The sequence below is a fragment of the Dipodomys spectabilis genome, unplaced genomic scaffold (assembly GCF_019054845.1).
Source record: "Dipodomys spectabilis isolate Male_0828 unplaced genomic scaffold, ASM1905484v1 ptg000137l, whole genome shotgun sequence".
Lineage (NCBI taxonomy): Eukaryota > Metazoa > Chordata > Mammalia > Rodentia > Heteromyidae > Dipodomys > Dipodomys spectabilis.
This window is the reverse complement of record NW_024870814.1, coordinates 7,569,605-7,593,893: the sequence shown is the minus strand read 5'-3', so window position 1 is coordinate 7,593,893 and position 24,289 is coordinate 7,569,605. Positions and strand designations below refer to the sequence as shown.

Sequence of the window (24,289 nt, the reverse complement as noted above, 5' to 3'; positions counted from 1 at the left end):
GTATCCTATCTGACCACAGTGGAATCAAGCTAGCTCTCAATAACAAAGCATACCGCAGAAATTTCTCTAATACATGGAAATTGAACAGCACACTCCTTAACAAGGCCTGGGTAACAGAAGAGATCAGAGAAGAAATAAAGCATTTCCTAGAACTCAATGAAAATGAAAACACCTCACAAAGAAACTTGTGGGACACAGCAAAAGCAGTCCTGAGGGGCAAATTTATTGCCCTCAGTGCCCACATCAAGAGAATGGAGACAGACCAAGTAAATAATCTCATGTTGCAACTAAAACAGCTAGAAAAACAAGAAAAAATGGGACCTAAAGCTACTAGACGAAGCCAGATAACCAAATTGAGAGCAGAGATTAACCAATTAGAAAATCAGAAAACCATAACCAAAATAAACCAAACAAAAAGCTGGTTCTTTGAAAAAATAAACAAAATTGATGGCCCGTTGGCAAGATTAATTAAAAAAAGAAGAGAGGAAACCCATATTAATAGGATTAGGGATGCCACGGGAAACATCACAACACGTACCCAAGATATCCAAACAATTCTAACAGACTACTTTCAAAAGCTATACTCTCTAAAGGAAGAAAATCTGGCGGAAATGGATGCATTTTTAGAGAAATACAAGTTACCCAAACTGAGCAAAGAAGAAGTTAACCAATTAAATAAGCCAATATCCTATAATGAGATACAGGAAGCTATCAAAAGTCTTCCAACAAAAAAAAGCCCAGGACCAGATGGATTCACAGCAGAATTCTATAAGACCTTTAAAGAAGAACTAATACCCATACTCCTCAAGCTCTTCAGAGAAACAGAGAAGGAGGGAGCTATCCCAAACTCATTCTACGAAGCCAATATCACACTCATCCCCAAACCAGGCAAAGACCCAACCAAAAAGGAGAATTACAGGCCAATCTCCTTGATGAACACAGATGCAAAGATCCTTAACAAGATTCTAGCTAACAGAATCCAGAAACACATAAAAAAAATAATACACTATGATCAGGTAGGCTTCATCCCAGAGACACAGGGATGGTTTAACATACGTAAGTCAATAAATGTAATCCAGCATATCAACAGAGCCAAGGTCAAGAATCACATGATTATCGCCACAGATGCAGAAAAGGCCTTTGATAAAATTCAACATTCATTCATGCTAAAAGCTCTGGAGAAAATAGGAATAGAAGGAACATTTCTAAAAACAATAAAAGCCATTTATGACAGACCAATAGCCAATATTATACTTAATGGGGAAAAGCTACAACCAATCCTCCTAAAAACAGGAACAAGGCAAGGATGTCCACTGTCTCCACTCCTCTTCAACATAGTCCTAGAACCCTTAGCCAGGGCAATAAGGCAAGAAAAAGACATTAAAGGGATCCGCATAGGGAAAGAAGAAGTGAAACGATCCCTTTTTGCAGACGACATGATACTATACCTCCACGATCCCAAAAACTCCATCCCCAAACTTTTAGAAATCATAAGTCACTTCGGCAAAATAGCAGGATACAAAATAAACCCACAAAAATCAGTTGCCTTCCTATACACTGATAACGCACAGGAAGAGAGGGAAATAAAGGGAGCAACCCCATTCACAATAACCTCCCAAAAAATAAAATATTTAGGAATTAACCTAACCAAAGATGTAAAAGAACTATTTAATGAGAACTATAAAAAGTTAAAGAAAGAAATTGCAGAAGACACTAGGAAATGGAAAGACCTCCCATGCTCCTGGATAGGCCGACTTAATATAGTAAAGATGGTGATACTTCCAAAATTAATATACAAATTCAATGCAATTCCTATTAAAATCCCAATGACGTACATCACTGAAATACAGAAAACAGTCCAAAAATTTATATGGAACAACAAAAGACCTAGAATAGCCAAAACAATTCTAGGGGATAAAGACAATATGGGAGGGCTATCCATGCCGAACTTCAAACTCTACTACAGAGCTATAATCACAAAGACAGCATGGTACTGGCACAAAAACAGACCCGAAGACCAATGGAACAGAATAGAAGATCCAGATATAAATCCACAGGCCTACAGCCAGCTGATATTCGACAAAGGAGCCAAAGACATACAATGGAAGAAACACAGCCTCTTCAACCGCTGGTGCTGGGAAAACTGGGCAGCCACATGCAGAAAACTAAAAGTGGACCCCAGCCTATCACCATGCACCAACATCAACTCAAAATGGATTAAAGACCTTAACATTAAACCTGAATCTCTGAAACTACTGCAGGACAGAGTAGGAGAGACACTTGAACTAATAGGCACAGGAAGGAACTTCCTGAACAGAGTCCCAGGGTCACAACAAGTTGGAGAGAGACTCGACAAATGGGACTACCTTAAAATAAAAAGCTTCTGCACAGCTAAATCTATCGCAACTAAGCTAGAAAGACAACCAACTAATTGGGAAAAAATATTTACCAGCAATATATCAGACAAGGGGTTAACATCCTGTATATACAGGGAACTCAAGAAACTAATCCCTCCCAAACCTAACAAACCAATTACTAAATGGGCAAGGGAACTAAAGAGGGACTTCTCAAATGAAGAAATAAAAATGGCAAAGAAACACATGAGGAAATGTTCATCATCCCTGGTGGTGAAGGAAATGCAAATAAAGACAACCCTGAGATACCACCTTACCCCAGACAGAATGTCCCACATCCACAAATCAGCCAACGACAAATGCTGGAGGGGATGTGGAGAAAGAGGAACCCTATTACACTGCTGGTGGGAATGTACACTTATACAACCACTTTGGAAAGCAGTCTGGAGGGTCCTTAGAAAGCTAAAGATTGACCTCCCTTACGACCCAGTCATACCACTTCTAGGCATCTACCCTAAACAACAGGAACCAATATACAAGGACACGTGCACCTCCATGTTTATTGCAGCACTGTTCGCAATAGCTAGGATATGGAAACAACCTAGGTGCCCCACCACAGATGAATGGATCCAAAAATTGTGGTATCTATACACAATGGAATATTATGCAGCCATTAGAAATGACAAAATAATGGCATTTGCAGGGAAATGGATGGAGCTAGAAGGAATCATGTTGAGCGAGGTAAGCCAAGAACGAAGAGACAAACGGTACATGGTCTCCCTCATAAGTGGATGCTAAATCCAAAAGGTTAGTGATACGACAAAACTAACAGGACTTAAGAAACAAAGAACTCCCGCTCATCTGGTTGAACCACTACTAAATATCCTCATGCTGCTGATCACAAATATGGTATATAACATGTGAACACTGTTATATATTACAGACTGTGGTAGACAATTTGCTCCAGGGAAGTTAGAATGAACTTGTGACTTTGAAATTATGTAATCATTTAATCACAATCAAAAAAAAAAAAAAAAGAACCTCGGGGAAGGGAGGGAGGGAGGGGATGGTAGGGGGAAAACAATGGAGGGGGGTAACAATGTTCAAGAGGAAGTGTACTCATAACCTCACTCATGTAACTGTGACCCTCTGTATAGTAGCTTTACAATAAAAAAAAAATAAATAAAAAAATAAAAAAATAAAAAAAATAAAAAAAAAAGAAATGTATAGTTGCTTGATTTTGCTGGAGGTCAGGTAGATGATGCCAGAATTTGGAGTCAATCCCTCATCCTAGACCCAAACTAGGTACTACTATGGCAATACTGCCCTCTGCAGGGCTGAACTGAGATTTGCTTTTATTCCACGAGGGGCCCTAGCCATGGTCAGGAGGTACACTGCACCGTGGGTCTCAGCTCCATGGAGACCCTGGTACTTGAAGTAGGACACCTGCTTCCTTGAGCCCTAGTCTTTCTTCCTCTGCATTGGGACAGAGCTCCTCTGACTTTGCATCCAACTCCATATTCCAAATGTTTTGTTTCTCTTCCTGACAGCCAGGGACCCTCAGACTGCCCCTTCCTCAACACACACACACACACACACACACACACACACACACACACACACACACACCCCTGCAGCTAGCCAGGATCTGATTTCTCCCAGAGGCCACCTTTCCTGGGGGCAGAAGTGGGAGATGCCAGGGCTGCTTGAGGCTTGTGTGCAGAGGGGGAAAATGAACTCACGTGAAATGGGGAGTGGGGAGGTAGACCCTGCATCAGCTGAGGTGGCTGCTATAGACCCTGCCCACGCTGGCTCCAAGAGCTGTGTGAAAGGCAGCAAGCATCCCTCCGGCCTGTGGGCTTAGTGGTTGGTACTCAAAGGCCTGGTGTGATTTCTCACCATTGCTTGCAAGCTCCTCCCTGCCTTCAGCCTCCCTCCCCTGCCTCTCCCTCTCTTGTGTGTGTGTGTGTGTGTGTGTGTGTGTGTGTGTGTGCTGGCTTCAAACTTTGATCCTCAGATCTCAGCCTCCTGAGTAGCTAGGATTACAGGCTTGGCTCTCCTGCACCCAGCTTTTAGTAGCCTGCTTCCTATTCCTTTCTATTCAGGTTCAGCTGGCTCTGGACACTGAGGCCTCCTTCTCCAGCCCCATCCCTGGGGGCATCCTCTGGGAAGGGTGCCTGTTCATCTTGGCATGGCTCCACACACCCTGTCCTGGCACCTCCCTATGGATCACATCCCCCGAGTGCTCTCTTAGCCCAGGTACCCCTAAGCGCTAGAAGCTGCAGCACAAGTCTGCCCCAGGCAATGACACGGGACAACTGCCAACACCTCAACCCCAGCTCTTCTCCACTGAGTGTTTGCCTTCCATGAGGCCTGAGACACGCTGCTGTTCACTCTCCACGTAAGTAGCAGGCATTGGTGCCCATGGGTGAGCCAATCCTACATCATGTCTGCCTTCAGCCTACATAGAGCAAATTCACCTGGGTGGTGTGTGGAGTGTAGGTAGAGCAGTTCATGCCTCTCTTTCCAGCTTAAGTGCGACCATCCTGAGAAAACCTCTTCCCCACGCTCCACACAGCCCCAAGACTAAGAGGAGCTGAGCTGGAGGAGCAAAGCTGGAGGAAGGGAGGGAAAGTCCTGATCCTCCCTCTTAATCACCCTTTCTCAGAGCAGCCTTTTATTTCACACTCCAGAGGCTCATCTCCTGCTGCTTCTTTGCAGAGAAAAAACATTCTATAACTGGGTCCTCCTGAAGGAGTTACAGCCTTGTTTGCTCTGCCCTGGGCTGTGTAGGAGCACACGTACATACGTGCGCACGCACACACACACACACACACACACACACACACACACACACACACCACCACCACCACCACCACCATCACCACCAACAACAGTTATGACTGCCTCCTCCGTTCCCCCACAGCTCACCAAGAGAACTGCTTGACTCCCCTCGGAAAGTTTCTGGGGGGTTATGGATTCTAGCAAGGTTACAGTTATAAACGTGGGAGGAAAAAGCTTTTTGGTAGACTTGAGGTTACTTCATGGATCTTCGGCCAGCGCCCAAATGAAGAATTAACCAAGCTTTTGCACAAAGAAAATGTTCCACTGACTTTAAGTTTCCATTCTGGGTTAACTGTTTTAAGATAACAACTTTACTCACACACACAAGGAAAAGAGAATGGCAAGAAGGTAAAGCGGGATGGTGTGTGTGTGTGTGTGTGTGTGTGTGTGTGTGTGTGTGTGTGTGTGTGTGTGTGTGTGTGTGTGTGTGTGTGTGTGTGTTGGCACTTGAACCAGGTCCTGGGTCCTGTCCCTGAGCTTTTTATGCTCAAGGCTGTCACTCTACTACTTTGAGCCACAGCTCCACTTCTGGCTTTTTTGGTAGTTAATTGGAGATAAGAGTCTCCCAGATTTTCCTCCCCAGGCTGGCTTCTAGATCCTTGGATCTCAACCTCCTAAGTAGGCAGGATTACAGGCGTGAGCACCAGTGCTCAGCTACCTTCATTTTTTTTTTTTTTTTTTTTGCCAATTGTGGGGCCTGAACACTGGGCATAGGCACTGTACATGAGCTCTTCAGCTCAAGGTGAGCACTCTACCACTTGAGCCACAGCACCACTTCCTGCTTTTTCTGCTTATGTGGTGCTGAGGAATCGAACCCAGGGCCTCATGCACTCTACCACTGAGGCACCTTCCCAGCCCACCTTCGCTCATTTTTAACTTGACATCAATGACTTTTTAATTAAAAGTTATTATTTCCTATGTAAATTCTGATGATCAGAATAAAAACTTTAAACATCTCCTTAAATAATTCTGATAGCATGTATGTAATGTGCCTTTTGTTGTTGTTGTTGTTGTCAGTCATGGGGCTTGAATTCAGGCATGGCCGCTGTCCTTATGCTTTTTCGCTCAAGGCTAGAGCTCTACCAGTTTGAGCCACAGCTCCACTTTCAGTTTGGGTTTTGTTTATTTGTGTGTTTGCTTGCTTGCTTTTTCTGGTGGTTAATTGGAGATATGAGCCTCATGGACTTTTTTGTCTGGGATGGCTTTGAACTGTGATCCTCAGAGCTCAGCTTCCTAAGTAGCTAGGATTGCATGTGTGAGCCACTGGCACCGATGTAATGTGCCAATTTTAGTTCAATCTTCACACATGATAAGCACCAGTGGCTCATCCCTGTAATCCTAGCTACTCCAAAGGCTAAGATCTGAGGATCACATGATCCAAAGCTAGTCCAGGCAGACAGAAAAGTCCCTGAGATTCTTGTTTCTATTTAACCACCAAAAAGCCAGAAGGAGAGGTGTGGCTCAAGTGGTAGAATACCAGTCCTGAGCCGAAAAAGCTAACTAAACAAGAGCATGAGGCCAGGACTTTAAGCCCTAGTGCTGGCACAAAATAACAAAAAAATAAAAACCTAAGAACAAGTTCTTTATCTTTTAGAAACTTTTCACTACATTTTTCTCCTTGAATATATAAAATCTATCCTTCCTTCATAGAAATTTATTTTTGTTGAATTTGAGCTTATAGTTGGGAATTTTTTTATTAATCTATAACATACTTCACTGCCCAAAAGCACATAATTAAAATTTAATTTCTTCTAACAATACATTTCTAAGTTCTAAAATGCATTTTGTATAGATTGTTCTCAATATATTTTGTATTTATTATTACATAGTAAACACCTTACATCATTGCAGCTATTACTAGCACACAATTACACAAAATTACATAAATAAATTATAGTGAAAATAAATTATTCAACAAAAAGTAGCCTTCCATGATAATCTACCAGAATTACAGATGATATCATCTGTGTCTTATAACTGCCTGTTAGCAGTTTAGCTTTTATTGTTTTGTTTTTTTTGGGGGGGGTCCGGTCGTGGGGTTTGAACTCTGGGCCTGGGCGCTGTCCCTAAGCTCTTCAGCTCAAGGCTAGCGTTCTACCACTTGAGCCATAGCACCACTTCCGGCTTTTTTCTTTTTGCTTATGTGGTGCTGAGGAATCGAATCCAGGGCCTCAGGCATGCAAGGCAAGCACTCTACCCCTGAGCCACCTTCCCAGCCCAGCAGTTTAGCTTTTAATGAAGTAGGTGGGGCCCAATTAATTAAGAAACCCACAGTGCTAGCTGAGACTGGTGACGATCATGGAGGATCATGGTTCCAAGGTAACCCAGATAAAAAGGGACTCCCATCTTACCCAAAAAGCTGGCTGTGAGGGTACAAATCATTGTGCTGTGGTGTATTTCTAAAATTTAAAATAATTTCATGTCAGTGGGGCTCAAACTCAAAGACACTCTACGATAACATTTCTGTATATTATGCCTGATATGTACATAGATTTATAAATAGTGAAAGTACTAAACTAGAGAGCAGAATCGCATCATGGCCATGCTTTGTTTGGGGGGATTTTATTGTTTGTTGGTTGGCTGGGCAAGTCCTCTACCACTTAGGCCATCCCCCACAAGTTGTCACACTTTTCTGCCTACTTGGCTGTACCACGAGTACATGCCATCACACCCTTCATATCTTTTTACTTGGGTTTCCTTGGAACCATGATCCCAAATAGCTGAGATTACACACATGAGCTACCATAGTTGGGCTTGGAGAGGTTCTGTGCTAGTATCGTCTTCTCTCTCCTTAAATATGAGCTTTCCCATCCTTTCTGTTTCCCTATTATCTATACCACCTCTCTTTATATCCACTCACACACAGAGAAATTATATCACCATCTTGAAGAAACTTATCCCCAGATCTGGAACCTCATCTAAACTCAAATCCTGGCTCTTCAGTTGCTCTGGGAACACGGCTGTTCTACCATTCTTGAGATTCAAGATCTGAAACAATTTTTTTTTTTGGGTCCGGTTGTCGGGCCTGAACTCTGGGCCTGGGCGCTGTCCCTCAGCTCTTCAGCTCAGGGCTAGCGCTCTACCACTTGAATCACAGCGCCACTTCTGGCTTTTTGCTTATGTGGTGCTGAGGAATCGAACCTAGGACCTCAGGCATGCAAAGCAAGTGCTCTACCACTGAGCCACCTTCTCAGCCCAAGATCTGAAACAATTTGATCCAACTTAATTTGCTTATAGTTAACACGTGTCAGCAATGAGCTAGGATGATGACACAGTCAAATATCAACTCCAAGCCTAGACAGAACATGAGGTGGACGCAGGAGGTTGGCACTTCCCTATTACCATTCAAATTACTTTCTCTGCTCCATCAAGCTGCCAAGTGAGGATCCCAAACATATTCCAAACATCACTCACTTCTGGGATGCCTTCTTCCCTTTGTTCTTGATGTCTTGTAGTTAACTATGGTTACTATGGTTAACTATGTTACATTCAGAGATGGTTATATTTTTCTTTATGCTACTTGGTATTCTGATGACTTCATTTTTCTCTCGATTTGTATCTTTAATTGTGTAAATCGTACTTTTACTCTCCTCTTTCTGGAAACCAGTTAAACCCTATTAAACATTTCCTAGTACCATGCCACATCTCAACAGCAGCTGCTGCTGCTGCTGCTTCTTTTCTTCTTCTTCTTCTTCTTCTTCTTCTTCTTCTTCTTCTTCTTCTTCTTCTTCTTCTTCTTCTTCTTCTTCTTCTTCTTCTTCTTCTTCTTCTTCTTCTTCCTTCTTCTTCTTCTTCTTCTTCTTCTTCTTCTTCTTCTTCTTCTTCTTCTTCTTCTTCTTCCTTCTTCTTCTTCTTCTTCCTTCTTCTTCTTCTTCTTCTTCTTCTTCTTCTTCTTCTTCTTCTTCTTCTTCTTCTTCTTCTTCTTCTTCTTCTTCTTCTTCTTCTTCTTCTTCTTCCTCTTCTTCTTCCTCTTCCTCCTCCTCCTCCTCCTCCTCCTCCTCCTCCTCCTCCTCCTCCTCCTCCTCCTCCTCCTCCTCCTTCTGCCAGTCCTGGGGCTTGAACTTAGAGCCTTGGCACTGTCCCTGAGTTTTTTTTGTTTTTTTTTTGGTTTTTTTGCTCAAATCTAACACTCTAGCACTTGAGCCATAGCACTACTTCTGGCTTTTTCTGTTTATGTGGTACTGAGGAATGGAACCCAGGGTTTCATGTTTGTTAGGCAAGCACTCTACCACTAAGCTACATTCCCAGCCCTCAAGCTTTTCTTTTTTACACTGTTGATTTTTGTCTCTAAGCTAGCTTCTAGTTCACCAGTAATGTCCAACTTGGGTACGTCCTCTTTATACTGAGAGTTTTATTTTTAGTGTATTCTAGACACCCAGACTAGAGATGAAAACAACATAGGAGAATTTTTAAGTCCCAGGTAGAACAAAGTAAGGATGGCAGAAATGATCTTGAATTGTCAAGCATTGTTCTTCTATATTTATGTGTGTGTGTGTGTGTGTGTGTGTGTGTGTGTGTGTGTGTGTGTGTGTGTGTGTATGTGTGTATTACTTGGGAATAGAGCCCCAGACCTTATGTATGTTAGGCAAACTTTCAACCACTCACCTACACCTCAGCCCTGTATAGATGTTTGAGATTGACCTAAAGCAAGGCCATGGTAAGTAGAGTTTCAATGATTTTTCTAGTCCCAAACAAGGAAACCTGTAAAGTCTCCATAGACCTAAATTACAATGGGAGACAAACTAGCAAGTTAACAGTTATGATTCCAAGATGGGCCTGTCATCTGAATCTTAAGAGCTACAGCTTAAGGTCCTGATGAGTTTTCCACCACTGTTCAGCCCCAGTTCTACATTTTGAATATGTTTTTAACTTGTATAAATTAAAACTATTTCTCATGTTTTAAAAACAATACCTGTAGCTGAGCATAGTGACTCAAGCTTGTAGTGCTGGCTATTTGGGAGACTGAGATGGAGGACTGCAGTTTGAGTCATACAAGTTCATTAGACTCCATTTCAACCAATAGCTGGGCACAGTGGTATGAATCTGTCATTCCCCAGAGACACAAGAAAGCACAAGTAGGATGATCTTAGTTCAGGAGTGTCATAAAGTGAGATTCTACTTAAAAAATAGACAGACTCAACAGGGATTAGAACCAGGCACCAGTGGTTCATACTTCTAATCATAGCTACTCATGAGACTGAGATCTGAAGATCATGGTTTGAAGCCAGCCAGTTCAAGGCCAGCTTGGACAGGAAAATCTGTGAGACTCTTATCTCTAACAACCTACTCCAAAACACACACACACACACACACACACACACACACACACACACACACAGAACTGGCACTGTGGCGCAAGTGGTAAAGCACTAGCCTTGAGCAAAAGTTGCTCAGGGACAGTGCCCAGGCCATGAATTCAAGCCTCAGGACCAGCACAAAAAAAAAAACGAGAGGGAGGCTAGAAATGTGGTTCAAGTGAACCCCTGCCTACCAAGTGCAAGGCCCTGAGTTCAAGTACTGCCAAACAACAACAACAACAACAAATAAATGAACTTTTTTTTTTTTTTTGGTCTGGTCATGGGGCCTGAACTCTGGGCTTGGGCGCTGTCCCTCAGCTCTTCAGCTCAAGGCTAGTGCTCTACCACTTGAGCCACAGCGCCACTTCCAGCTTTTTTCTTTTTGCTTATGTGGTGCTGAGGAATCGAACCCAGGGCCTCAGGCATGCAAGGCAAGCGCTCAACCACTGAGCCACCTTCCCAGCCCATAAATGCACTTCTTGAGAATAGCAAGTAACCGAACTTCTTGAGAATAGCAAAGACTTGCTTCGGGGTTACTATATTTGCCTAATTTAAGAAATAAGGTACTTGTAGCAGGACGCAGAAATTCCCATTTCTTGGTACCACTCCTTCCTTTGAGCCATTCCAAGTGTGTACCACAGGATGGGACATGAAAACACACCTGGCCATGATGGGTGGACCCAGTATACCTGAGCTACAGAAAGCAAGCATCTCCAAACCTATGCAATTACATCTGCTCGTCTGTCTGCTGCAGAGCGGATGTCTTTGTGGTTATATCAAGAATCCACTAGGTTCTGTGAAAAATATCATTGGGGTCACAAAGCCTCCTTGGTGGGTTTCATATGATGTCTTGACTTTCCCACACATCCCCCCATGGTCCTCTGTGCAAAAGAACTATCACCCCCCTGGCTGACACTTTGCTTAGCTGCTAGGTAGCTCACTTCCGGGAGACTGAAATGGAGCAATTATATTTTCAAGCAGTGCCCCCAAATCTAGTCACCATCATACTCAGGGGCTTGATCCTAAAGATCCAGTGATCTGAAGATTTGGGTCTAGTCCCCTCCAGCCAAGCAAGGTATGCCTTCATGTCTGTCTATCCCTCTTTATATTCTTTGGCCAGTAGGGTCATATGACACTCATCCAGCTGTGGGAGCAGTGACCAAGCCAGAAGGGACACTGCCATCATGTCGATGGCCTATCTGAACTTAGCTGCTGAACAGGGATTCCTCTAGCCACGTGGATAAAGGGAAGCAGTGCCTACACAGACAGAGACATAAACACGCATACATGTATGTGCTAGCTTCTACAAACATTTTTCCTTCCCTACCTCCCTTGTCTTCCATTTGAAAAACATTACATATACTGGGGAAACTCCTCAATAACTTGTATCTACCACAGCCTTGCTACTATTGTAATAACATAAAATGAGAAACTGCTTAAATGTCCATTAAAGAGAGAACTAAGTTACACAACATTCATTTAAAAGAATGGCCTAGATCTACTTCTGTGAACATGAAAAGTTTTCCTTCTACTGCTAAAAAAGTTAAGTTGTAATATATATGCAAACACACACGCTGTAACCTTAAGTATCTAAAATAATGTACAAACATCTGTTGGGCACAGATAATATCTAAGTGACATGTTCAACTATAACAGCCGTTTTCTCTCTGGAGAGTTGAGACAGGGGGCTTTCTCTATATAATTTTTGTAGTATCTGATATTTTTCAGGTATATATTACTCTTCCAATTTAAAATATACTTTAAAAAGTATCTGTTGTCAGGCACTGGTGGCTCATGCCTGTAATCCTTGTTACTCAGCAGGCTGAGATCTGAAGATCACAGTTGGAAGCCAGACCAGGCAGGAAAGTCCATGAGACTCTAATCTCTAATTAACCATCAGAAAACCAGAAGTGGTGCTGTGGCTTAAAGTGGTAGAGCGCTAGCCTTGAACAAAAAAGCTCTGGGATAGTTCCAAGGCCTTGAGTTCAAGACCCAAGACTGGCATACAAAAAAAATCTGTAAATATAAAACTTTCTATATTAGGAAAAATGTTTTGGGATGTTTTGAAAAAAGCAGGCATTGAAATCCAAGTTTTTTTTTTAAAACACATCCAAGCCAGATATGGTTATATGTGTGTCTAATTCCAGCTAGCTAGTGAGGAGGACCGTAGTGGTAGGCCAGCTCAGACAAAAGCATGAGATACTATCTGAAAAATGAACTAAAAATCAAAAAGACTGGGGATGTGGCTCAAGTGGTAGATTGCTTGCTAAGCCAATAGAACTTAAGTTCAATCCCCAATTCCACTGGTGTGTGGAGGAAGCCCATCCAACCCTGATTGCTTAAATTTAGACCCTACTGGAGAAGTACAGTTCAGCAAACAAAATAGAGCTCATGTTGAGCTTTGACATGGGTGTAGAACAGAGACTGCCAGGTGGCTTGCCTTTTAGAGTGAAGCAGCAGCAGTATGATATGTACCCACAGTGGCATTCTAAGTGGGAACCCAAAGAAATGGAAGGAACGGCCGGGTGCTGGTGGCTCACGCCTATAATCCTAGCTACTCAGGAGGCTGAGATCTGAGGATCATGGTTCAAATCCAGCCTGGGCAGGAAAGTCCATGTGACTCTTATCTCCAATAAACCACTCAGAAAACTGGAAGTAGTGTTGTGGCTCAAGTGGTAGAGTGCTTGCTTAAGAGCTGAAGCCCTAAGTCCGATGGAAAAAGAAAAAGAAATGGGAGGGAAGACAGTCTCACACTAAGGCTAGAAGGTTCAGAACAACAATGGGCTGGAAGGAGGCACACAGGCCAGGGACAGGAGAGGGTAGTCTTCCTCCACCCAAGCATTTATCTAGGCCATAGACGCATCCTGTGAACATCCAGAGTAGAGCAGGGAGAGAAATGAGGTCCAAGTCAGACAGTCTGGGAGCTGGCCCCAGGGCTTATAGAGAATAACATGCCAGGTGGACAGCACCAAGGAGTAGAGTTGGGGAAACCAAGCTTCTGAGTCTGCCGCTGCAGGTGCTGTAGGGAAGACAGGAGCACAGGTCTGTGGTGAAGGCTCAGAGGAGCCAGCACCCTCCCAAGAGCTGGTGGATGAAGCCAAGAGGCTGAGTTCCAGGCAGCAATTTAGGTTATGGGGAAGCATATATGAGCTCCCCTTTATGAAAATGGCTGGAACATAGCTGATAGAGGGACTGGTATGGAGGCTGTTGCCATGGCACAGGAGCGGAAGGATGTGGTCAGTACAGGCAATGGTGCCTAACTCTCCACAGCTCTTGGCCCCCTGAAAGTCCCCTCAGTGGAAGAGAAAATGTCTAGAATGCCCTGCCTCAGTTCCCATAGGAGAGCCCATTTTGAAGGCCGAGTCGGCTTTCAATACCACTGCAGAGACAAAGACCCAGGGTGAAGACACACAACAGACATATTGAGTGAGGACAAAATAATGGACTCTCCCCTTCCTGTGAGGTCAGTCTGTCTGTCTGTCTTTGTCTCTGTCTCTGTCTCTGTCTCTCTGTCTCTGTCTCTCTCTGTCTCTCTGTCTCTCTCTGTCTCTCTGTCTCTCTCTGCTAGTACTTGCACTCAGGCTAGCATCCTACTACTTGGACCACAACTTCACTTTTGGCTTTTTTTTGATTAATGGGAGATAAGAATCTCAAAGACTTTCCTGCTCTGTCTGGCTTTGAAGCGAGATCCTCAGATCTCAGCTTCCTGAGTAGCCAGGATTACAGGCACGAGCCACCAATGCTCAACTTCTTCCCTCGTTTTTCTTTTAGTGCCAGTCCTAGGGCTTGAACTCAGGACCCGGGTACTATCCCAGAGCTGCTTTTGCTCAAAGCTAGCGCTCTATCACTGAAGCCATAGCTCCACTTCGAGATTTTTGGTAGTTTGTTGAAGATAAGAGTCTCACCGGCTTTCCTGCCCAGACTAGCTTGGAACCTGCGCCCCACACTCCTGCCTCTCTTGAAAGTTATCTGTCACTCTCACACAAGAGCCATTTCCAAAGGCCATTTTTCAGCGCCTTGTCTCAGCTGCTCTACCAGGCCCCATTCAAGTCTCTCAGACCCCTCACTGCGCTGGACGGGTGACAACCTCGAGAAAAGGAGGGCGACTCTCCTGGGGGGAGGGGGGAGCATCTGGTGACATCACATCCTTCAAATGCCTGCCCAAGAGCTCAGCCTCTCCCTCCCCACCCCCCTCCACACCCCACAGGACCCAGGGTGCCTCTCCTCATCCCCAAGCTTCAATCGAAGCATCACCGCGCCATGGCATCCCAGGGGACCACCTGGCTTCTGTCCCTGGCTCTGCTGCTCTGTGAGTTCGAGACTTCCCCCCTCCGGGGGGGGGGGAGGGAGGAGAGGGGACAGGCCGTGAGCTCGCGCGCGCGCGTCTTAACTTTGCAACCCGCACCTTCCAGATGCCGCAGTGGCTCAACGGAGCCAGTTCCGAATGAAGCCGCAGACGCTGGTGGCAGAGCCGGGCAAGAAGATGGAGCTGTGCTGCGAGGTGGTGGTGAGCAGCCCGCCTGTCGGCTGCTCCTGGCTCTACCAGCCGCCCGGCCGAGGCGCCAGCCCCACCTTCCTCCTGTACCTCTCCTCTACCCGGACCACCCTGGCCGACCGGCGGGACCGGCGGTTCTCCGGGACGAAAAACAAGAACTCGTACACGCTGACCGTGAGCGAGTTCCGCCCGGAGGACCAAGGCTACTACTTCTGCTCGTTCCTGGACAGCGGCATGGTGTTCTTCAGCCCCTGGGTGCCCGTCTTCCTGCCAGGTGGGGCGCGGGCGCGGCGGGACCGGGGGGGGGGGTGGTCACGTCGGAATCCCTGGGCGCCCACCCCGCTACGGCTCCCAGGTCCTGGATGAGCAGGGATTGGGCGGGGCTTTGCAGGCTCCGCGATCTGGGCTCCTTTTGGGGGTGCTTGTCCGGCCCCGGGGCAGGGTACCTAGCTTCCTCCCCACGAACGCGCGTGTGCCCTGAGCGGGGCGCGCGGGAGATGCGGCGGCGAAGCAGCGACCACGGCTGCGCCCCGCAGCCAAGCGGTCAGCGCGCATCCGGGGGTCACTTCTCCCCAAGAGGGGGCGCTGAGCGAGGAATTGAGGGGTACTGCTGTATCCACACACACCCCAGCTTGACCGGCCCCCAACCACCCTGTTGCCCCCCCGCAGTGATCACCACGACGCCAGCGCCCCGACCACCCACACCGGCGCCCCCCACCATGTCGCGCCCCGTGTCCGGGAGCCCCGAGATCTGCGGGCCCAGGGCCGGAGGAGGCACAGGTGAGGCGGGCGCGGGTCAGAGGCAGCCCTGACCATCGAGGGTCCCTGGCGCAGGGGTCACCTCGATCGTAGAGGACAGTGTGAAGGGTGGGGGGCGTCCCCCTCCCCGAGTTCAGGGAGGGAAGAAGGGCCTGGAACGGCCGGGAGGGACAGGACGGGCAGCCCCAGCCTCCCCTCAGTGCCGTCTTCCGTGTTGTCAGTGGACACGAGGTGGCTGGACTTCTCCTGTGATATCCGCATCTGGGTCTCCTTGGCCGGGTTGTGCGCGGTGCTTCTCCTGTCTCTGGTCGTCACCGTCATCTGTTACCACAGTGAGTCCATTTCCACATGCTGCTTTCGCTCTGGGGCGAGATGGGAGTGTGTGTGTGTGTGTGTGTGTGGTCTGAGCTGCATGTCCAGTCACAGTCCACGTCTTTCCTGGAGATCGGAGCAAGGAGGAAAAGCTTTCCCGCGCCCCCGTTCCTCCCTCCCTCCTCCACTCCCTCCCCTGCCTTCCCTCCCTCTCCCCCACCCCTCGCAGGAGGGGTTGGGAGCCTTGGCCCTAGCTCAGCTGGGCCCAGCACGGGACTCTAACAAGGAAAGCCCTGGCTAGCGCAGCGCCCAATGGATTGCGCAAAACCCAGCCAGGAAGCTGGCCGGGGAGGTTAGCAGGGCCCAACCCCAGACTGCTGTGAGGCGTGCAGTGACCCTGTCTCCACGATCGCAAATCTGCAAAAGCCTCAGTTCACCCAGGTCTGCCTTCCCCGTGGCGTTCTGTTTAGTTTTTGCTTTTCCAGTTTTTAAATAACTTTATAATTCCCTGACGGAGTTAGTTTTGTGAATAAGAGAAAGAAAACCCCGAACACGGCGTTTACACAATAATGATCAAGGCAAAGTTGAACAGAAGCGCAATGTTTCTGTGCTGTGAGCGTGTCAGCCACATGGACTCCACCGGTCATGCGCGGACAGAAGTCGGCAGTGGCTGCGTGGGCCTCCCAGGCCACCACCCTGCCTGCCCTCCCCCCGCCCCCACGCTCACCCAAAGGGACTCGAGCTACAAGGAGCCAACACCCTGTGACCCCATGTTTTTTGTTGCTGTTGTTGTTTTTAATTGATACCTGAAGAGGCAGATGGAAAAGATGGTAAGATGACCCTACCTCTGCTCTCAAGAGTGAACGTGATCATTTTTCTGGTGTTTCATTCCTGTACTCCTAGCACTAAGGCAGAAGGATCAGGAAATTGAGGCTAGCCTGGGGTACAGAGGGAAATCTTGCCTAAAAGAAATTAAGAAATAGCCAGGCCCTGGTGGCTCACACCTATAATCTCCGCTGTTCAGAAGGCTGAGATCCAAGGATCTTAGTTCAAAGCCAGCCTGGGCAGGAAGGTCTTGTGAGCCTGTCATCTCCAATTAACCACCAAAAAGACAGAAGTGGGGCTGTGGTTCAAGCGGTAGAGCACTATCCTTGAACAAAAAAAAGCTCAGGAACAGCATCCAGACCCTAAACTCAAGCTCTGGACTGGCACCCCACCTCCAAAAACTTACCCCAAAGATAGAAAAGAAATGATATTTGGAAACTATGAGAAGGACACTCATTTTTACCCTTCTCTTTTTCTTATCCAGGAAACAGAAGACGTGTGTGCAAATGTCCCAGGTGAGTCTTTATAAGCTTGAGCCTGCTCATACTGGGCAGTTCTAGTCCTGACTACTCAGCAGCAGATGATGGCAAACACTCTCAAAGAGATTATGGCAGTGGAAAGGGAGGCAGCTTGTCCTGGAACAAAGAGCGGTAGAAGACTAGCAATGTGCCTGCAATTCTGAAAAAAGGGAGGCTGGTAGGGAAAGCAGTGTAACATCAGTAATTCTAGTCTGGTCCACCTCCCAGAATATCCATCTGAGATCTTCTTCAACTCATCCTAGTTCAAGTGTTTGAGGGGTCTTTTCTTTAAATTTTATTTATTTATGTATTATAAGGATATACAGAAGGATTACAGTTACATAAGTCAGGTAACATACATTTCTTTTTGGACAATATCACCCCTTCCTTTGCTGTCTTCCACTTTTTCCTTCCCATCCCCACCCACAAGTTATATAATTCATTTTCAATATAGTGTCTAGTGGGTACTGCTGCTGCATTTGTTCACCCTTTGTCCCTCTCTTTCTGTGTCCCTCCCATGTTACCCTCTCAAAGACAGATAAATGAGCAAACAAGACAAAAAGAAAACAAAAAACAGCAATAAAGAAAAAAAAACATCTTATTTCAACATTTCCTGGAGTTCATTTCGATGAATATTATTTTATATGATCAGAAGCACATAGGCATTGCGCCTTTGCGTGTACAAGAGGCCTTAGTCTCCCCTCAGCTTCCATCTTAGTCTAGGGAACATCAACAGGCACTGCTCTACCCTGACACTGGGGTTACACTACAATCTCTCTTAATCCCGATAGCTATGGTCTCAACTCATAGATCACAGCTTTGAGATTCATAAATCCACCTGTGGTGGTAGAGGTATCTCAGGTACCCACACTCTCAAAAACCAAACCATTTGATGAAAGCCTAAAATGTACCAGTTACTTGATTTATACAATCAGCCCTGCAGATCCATCAATTCTGCATTCACAAACCCAATCAATCTTGGATGGAGGACATTTTTAAAGAATATGTCTGTACTGAACATGTATAGACTTTTTCTTGTCATTATTCTCTAGACAGTATACAATATCCATGATTTGTACCTCATTGAAACCATATTAGCTATTATGTCATCTAGAAAGGATCTAAAGGGTTGAGAGTATGTGCAGATTATATGCAAATACAATGTCATTTTATGTAAGGGACTCCAAAGATTTGGGTATCCAAGGGTAAGGGAGTTCTGGAACTAGTCCCTCTGGGGTGTGAAGGACATATATATATATATATAATTTCAAGTTTCATAATCCTTTTTACAGATGGGAAACCAAGGTTGAGGGCATTCAATGATTTGTCTAAGGCCATGATACAAGAAATAGCAGAGCTGCAATTTGTGTCTAAAGTTCAGTCACTTTTCTTGGTTGTGGAGCTAAGCCGGGCAGAAGGTGGTGAATGAATATTAAGGATAATCTGCTCTGTACCCCAATTCTTTTCAGTAGGTGAAAATATTTCAAATTTTGTACTTAAGGTTTTCATTTTATCCTTCTTGCTACTTGTAAGAATTTAAATTCAGCATTTGGCACATCATTATTTGAAACAATAAAAAATGTAATGAATGTTCAATGCACATGTTCTAAGTGAAACACCAAAAGCGTAAAGACTCTAACCTGCAAGGATTCTTAGCATTTTCTTTAACTGGAGTTGTGTACTTGGTTGCTCTTATAAGAAGATCCTTTAACTTTTCTGAAAACGTTTTTTCAGAAAAATTTCAAGTGAGTGACAAATCTTGCCCCCAAATACACAGCTACACAGGTTAAACAAGAGGAATTTACACTCCCAGGTTAGTACACTCAATGATGATGGAGGTTTGGGGGATGAGGTGTGTCCACAGGACACACATGACAAATTAGCCCATGAGAAATCACTAAATCAACATGAACTTCCAGTACGTATTTACTGGAAAAGGACTCTTAATTCAAGCAGCTTTCCTTGGCTGATGGTGATTGGCTCACACGTGTCTCTACTTCTCATCTTCCAGGGCTGAGAATCAGGGCAGCTGATGATTTAGATGATCAGCTTCATTATCTTACCACCCTGGGGACTTAGTCAAAAACTCTCTGAAGCCAGACTAACTGAGCTCAGATTCTGTCTCAGGCACCTGCTAGTTTTATGATCTTGGGCAGGTTCTCTAACATCTCCTGTCCAGTGTAGACTCCCTGAAATAGCTGTGTGGACTCTCAAAAAGATCATTCAGTGAAACACTTGTCAAGGCTGGTGCCCTAGGGATGTGTTCTCAAAGGTTTCAGAGACTGAGGGGTTGGGAAATGAGTCAGGGATGAACGTTGCTTTGAAGGGGCTCTTGCTACAATAATGATCCCCTGCCTTCCTTTCAGGCCTCTCGTGAGACAAGGAGGCAAGCCCAGCCCTTCTGAGCGCTACGTCTAACGTGGCACCAGGACTGTGCCATAGTCACTACATGACATCCAACTGACGCCTTTCCTTGCAAGAGAGCAACTTCTCTTTTAAGTTTTTCCAGTCTTCCTTCCTGTGCATTCATTCTGATTATTTTAGTGTGGGGCAGGTTGGGAAGAGTAACTTTATCTATTTACTTTGACACAAAACCAAACCACATGATGTCTACGGTGCACCGCAAGAGTCACAGCGCATGGCACACACACAATGTTCAGAAAGCAGCACACCAGAGCTACCCTGAGAGCCACTTCACAGAATCATGCTGGTAGAGCCAAAGGTGATGTCAGGACCCATATGTTCAAAACCTCTTCCTCATAATCTTACAGAAGATGCTGGAACCCAGCATGGAAGTGGCTTGAACTCAGTAAGGGTGGGAGCCAGAGCTGGTAGACCCCTTCTCTGCCAACTTGTGGCTCTTTCTCCACATCATTCAGGTCTCTCTTCCAGAGGCCAGTGCTGGGGGAGGAGGATGTGCCTGTGTCTCAAGGGAACAAGTATTTCTTCTGCACCTGTGATCTACTCAGTACTGGGCTCTAATGTAATAAAGAGAAGAGAACAACGTCTACCTTTGAGAGTACTCTATGTTACTGAACAACAGCTGATCTTTTTATAGTGAAATATGAAATTGCATAAACCACACAAATTCCTACAGAAAAGTGAGAGGTGACTAAATCGTAGAAAAGAAACCCTTCCATCACTAAGGGAAAAATCCACTAAAATACCTAGGGAGTTAACATCACTCTCCCAGCTCTTAACTGGCAGGTGAAACTTAACGAGTATGATGTGAGCATTGGTAAAGGTGAACAAAAGGTCTTCCTCAATCTCTAAATGTGAGATTCCAGATTGGAACACGGTCCTGGGGTCACTGTTGATGTGTTACACTTTGTAATCACAGGCAGAATTACTGGAGAGCTGTCAGCACATTTCTTGATATCCCCTTGCTGTAAGCAAGAATGAGGCAGAACAGATTCCTGGGAGGCTAAGGGCCAAATCTGCTACCCCCAAACCAATTTCCTCTTGTACACTATCGTACAGTATGGGTACTTGATGAAGAAAATAAGGAAGTAAGAATCACTGGTAATTTTTTATTGTTATTATAAAGGTGATGTACAGAGGGGTTACAGTTACATGTCAGGTAACTGACATGTCACCTCTTCTCTTGTTTTCTACCAATTTTTCCCTCCCAACCCTCTTCCCCCACTGGTAGCTCTTAATTCATGGTTAATATTATACTGTGCCTTCTTTCTGATTATTTTCCATGCATATATGTAAAATATTTTAAACTAGAATTGTACTGTGCTTATATAAGTAGCTTTGGTAAATAAACATTTATATCATCCTTTTAATGGCTAAATAGTATTTTTTGGTTTTTTTGGTGGGGCCTCATTTCCTTTATTACGTAGCATTTGCTACTTTTTTTTTCTACTCTGATAACACTATTGCTAACATTTTGTACATTTCTTTTTCTTTAAGGTCCTTTTAATCAGATCAGTTCCCACCTTTACCCTGGACTCACCATTATCTCATTAATCAAAATGGATTGGATTCTTTTATCCATCAGCTTCCTTCTCATTGTTTGCTTAGAAACATGGAATGTCCTCTCATAATTCAAAATCTTCATTTTACCATTGAGGTAAAAATATACAAGATGAATAGCACACAAGGGGCTGGGACGGTGGCTCAGTGGTAGAGTGCTTTCCTCGCTTGCATGAGGCCCTGGGTTCGATTCCTCCGCACCACTTAAGCAGAAAAAGCCAGAAGTGGTGCTGTGGCTCAAGTGGTAGTGTGCTAGCTTTGAGCTAAAGAGCTGAGGAACAGCATCCAGGTCCACAATTCAGGCGCTGTGAGGGCACGGGGGAGTGAGGTACTGAAGTTCAGAACAGGATCCAGGATGTGAAGTTCCTGCAGAAGCAGAGCCTGGATGGATTCTGGAGCTTCTGGATTCCTTGGGAAGGAAGAGGAGCACCATCACCTTGTGGGAAAAGCATGAAAACTATCTAGTCATAAGGCAACAAAGGCCAAAGAATGTAGGCCAAGAAAAGAACTAGAAAAAGGCGATCCTCTCATGAGCAGCATTTCTCTCCAACCTTTAGTTCCGATGCTAAGCAGCAGAGAGGCTCCACATGGAAGGCTCTGAAGAGGGTCAAATACTGTTTTGGTTGTTGTTTTTATACATCCTCAACAAAAAAGATTTCAGTTTATGGAAATGAACTCCAGGAAATAAATACAAGAGATTTTTCTCTTTGTTGCTGTTTGTTTCCTTCTTTTTTCATCTTGTTTATCTGTCTTTGGGAGGGTAAGGGGGAGGCACAGAAATGGAGGGACCAAGGGTGAACAAATGCAGCAGTGGCACTCACTGGACACTAGGTTGAAAATGAACTAGACAACTTGTGGGTGGGAATGGGAGGGAAAAACTGGGAGAGAGCAAGGGAAGGGGTGACATTGTCCAAAAAGAAATGTACTCACTATCTGACTTGTGAAACAGTAAGCCTTCTATGCATCAATTTTATAACACCAGGTATGTTTCATTTTAATCAATTAACTGAATCAAGAAACACCTGAGAGATGTTTCTTAACACCATTTACAGGGCGTTTTTCAAATTGTTCTTCTCCTTTCCCACACATTAGGTACTCTCCTAAAAGCATCTTGGCTTTAAAAACATGATAGTTAATTTTTTTTTAACTGTATTTTTTTTTTTTTTGTCTTGTCTTTTTTGGTACTGGGGATTGAACCCAGGACATTGCACTTGCTAGGCAAGCACTTTGCCACTGAGCTACATCCCAGCCTGTGGTGGTTAATTTTTAACAGCAGCATAGGCTTGTAGCCTCCTACTTGGGGGCAGAGGGTAGAAGATTATTGGAGCCCAGGAGTTCAAGGCCAGCCCAGGCAACATAGTAAGACCCCATTTGTCTTTTTTACTTAAAGCTGACACTACCACTTTGAGGCATGCCTCTAGCTTTTTGCTAGATAAATGGAATAAGAGTCTCATGGATTTATTTGCCTGGGCTGGATTCTAACCTCAATCCTCAGATCTTAGTCTCTTGAGCAGCTAAGATTGTAGGAATGAGTCTCCTTACTTAAGTAGAGCATAGCTCTGAATATGTCTGTGAGGGCACTTAAAGTGACAATTAGATCCTGAGGACTCAGGCCTACTGATGGTTTCATCCATTGATGGATTCAGTAGTCTATTGAGAGGTGACAAAACTTCTGCCTGTAAGAAAGGAGGTCACTGGAGGCAAGTCCTCCTGGCTCTGTCTTGCCCTGCCCCCTTCCTGTTATAGCTCCACTCTGCTTCCTGTCCACCATGAGGTAAACAGCCTCCTCCTGCACATTCTTCTGCCACCATAATGTCCTGCTTTATCAAAGACCCAGAAACACGAAGACAAGTGACTGTGGATGGAACATTCTGAAACCACGAGCTAAAAATAAAACATTCTTTCAAGTCCTTTGTCACTGTGTATGAAAAGCAACTAATACAACTTACAAACAAAATCGTTTAGAAATTTAAGGTATCAATATAAGAAAACACATTTTTTAGAGATGGCCCATTGGGCCAGAGAAAAAGGTGAGCTGTCTGTAGGCCATGCAGTTGAAGCATGCTAAAGACAGGCTGTGAACTTAGGCTCAGGGCTCCTAAATGGTCAGATGCATCCATCCTGTTGGCTTCACACAAGTGGGAGGAGCACCCAAGTTTCACTCTGCTAGCCTTGGGCCCAAACTTTTATCTGCCAATTGCTATCCTGAAACACTGATTACTTTTTAGGACTTGAAACACCACAAGGTGGAAATTTTGGTATTAACAGACAAGAATCCAGCCAGCCAGCCTCAATGTGGCTCATATAAAACTTATTTTCCCCCCTCCAGCTGTTGTACTTGCTGAAATCCTATGAATTTTGCCAAGTAGATCAGGGAGTTATTTCCCTTTTCACTAGCTTCTCCTTCCACCTACCTATGGGCAAATTCTTTTCTGCAGTTCCATCACCACTGGGGACAGGGAATAAACTGCCTCCAAAGCAGGCTTCAAGTGGTTTTGTTTGTTTGTTTGTTTTTAATACCAGAGGAAACTACAGGTAACAGCAGCAGAGTGGTTGAATACCAACACAGTGAAATTTGCTTCTGGGCTCTACTATTAACTGCATGGTCTCTGGGAAAGTGATTTCATTTGATAACTCAGTCTCCCCACTTGTAAAATTTTTTCAAAGGAACATGTGTTTATGCAGATTTAATTTCTTACAGCAGCTCCTAGAACATGGGAAGCAAATCAATACATGCAATAGTTGTTAGTGATTATTTTTATGTACTTTGAGTACAGCAACTTGTTTCCTCATCCCTGACCTCTCTCCTCTAAGACCTTGCTACAGATAAAGCTGCTACAATATACGTTAGCATATCCATCCCTATTTTGGCTGACAGCCTCCATCCTAGGTCCTCTACCCTTT

General features: G+C 44.9%; 1 protein-coding gene across 3 annotated transcripts; it reads left to right on the top strand.

Moving 5' to 3' along the window:
• The first annotated feature begins 4,684 nt into the window (after positions 1–4,684).
• Cd8a (CD8a molecule) lies at positions 4,685–21,554 on the top strand. Of its 3 annotated transcripts, XM_042690490.1 has the most exons (7): positions 4,685–4,755; positions 14,703–14,804; positions 14,908–15,264; positions 15,660–15,770; positions 15,971–16,081; positions 17,371–17,401; positions 19,771–21,195. In XM_042690490.1, exons 2-7 carry the CDS (start codon positions 14,756–14,758, stop codon positions 19,820–19,822), a joined length of 711 nt encoding a protein of 236 aa, XP_042546424.1. In that variant the 5' UTR covers positions 4,685–4,755; positions 14,703–14,755; the 3' UTR covers positions 19,823–21,195. The 3 variants fall into 3 exon arrangements, with proteins under 3 accessions (XP_042546424.1, XP_042546427.1, XP_042546423.1); XM_042690493.1 differs by lacking the exons at positions 4,685–4,755; positions 19,771–21,195 and adding an exon at positions 21,323–21,554 and having other exon boundaries at positions 14,693–14,804; XM_042690489.1 differs by lacking the exon at positions 4,685–4,755 and having other exon boundaries at positions 14,693–14,804.
• Positions 21,555–24,289: the final 2,735 nt, after the last annotated feature.

What these genes read in the sequence shown, in the direction of transcription:
- Cd8a (XM_042690490.1), top strand. Translation starts at nt 14,756, where the DNA reads ATGGCATCCCAGGGGACCACCTGGCTTCTGTCCCTGGCTCTGCTGCTC. An exon ending in CACCGTCATCTGTTACCACA is followed by an intron (nt 16,082 to 17,370) that starts GTGAGTCCATTT and finishes TTTCTTATCCAG; the next exon opens with GAAACAGAAGACGTGTGTGC. An exon ending in CGTGTGTGCAAATGTCCCAG is followed by an intron (nt 17,402 to 19,770) that starts GTGAGTCTTTAT and finishes CCTTCCTTTCAG; the next exon opens with GCCTCTCGTGAGACAAGGAG.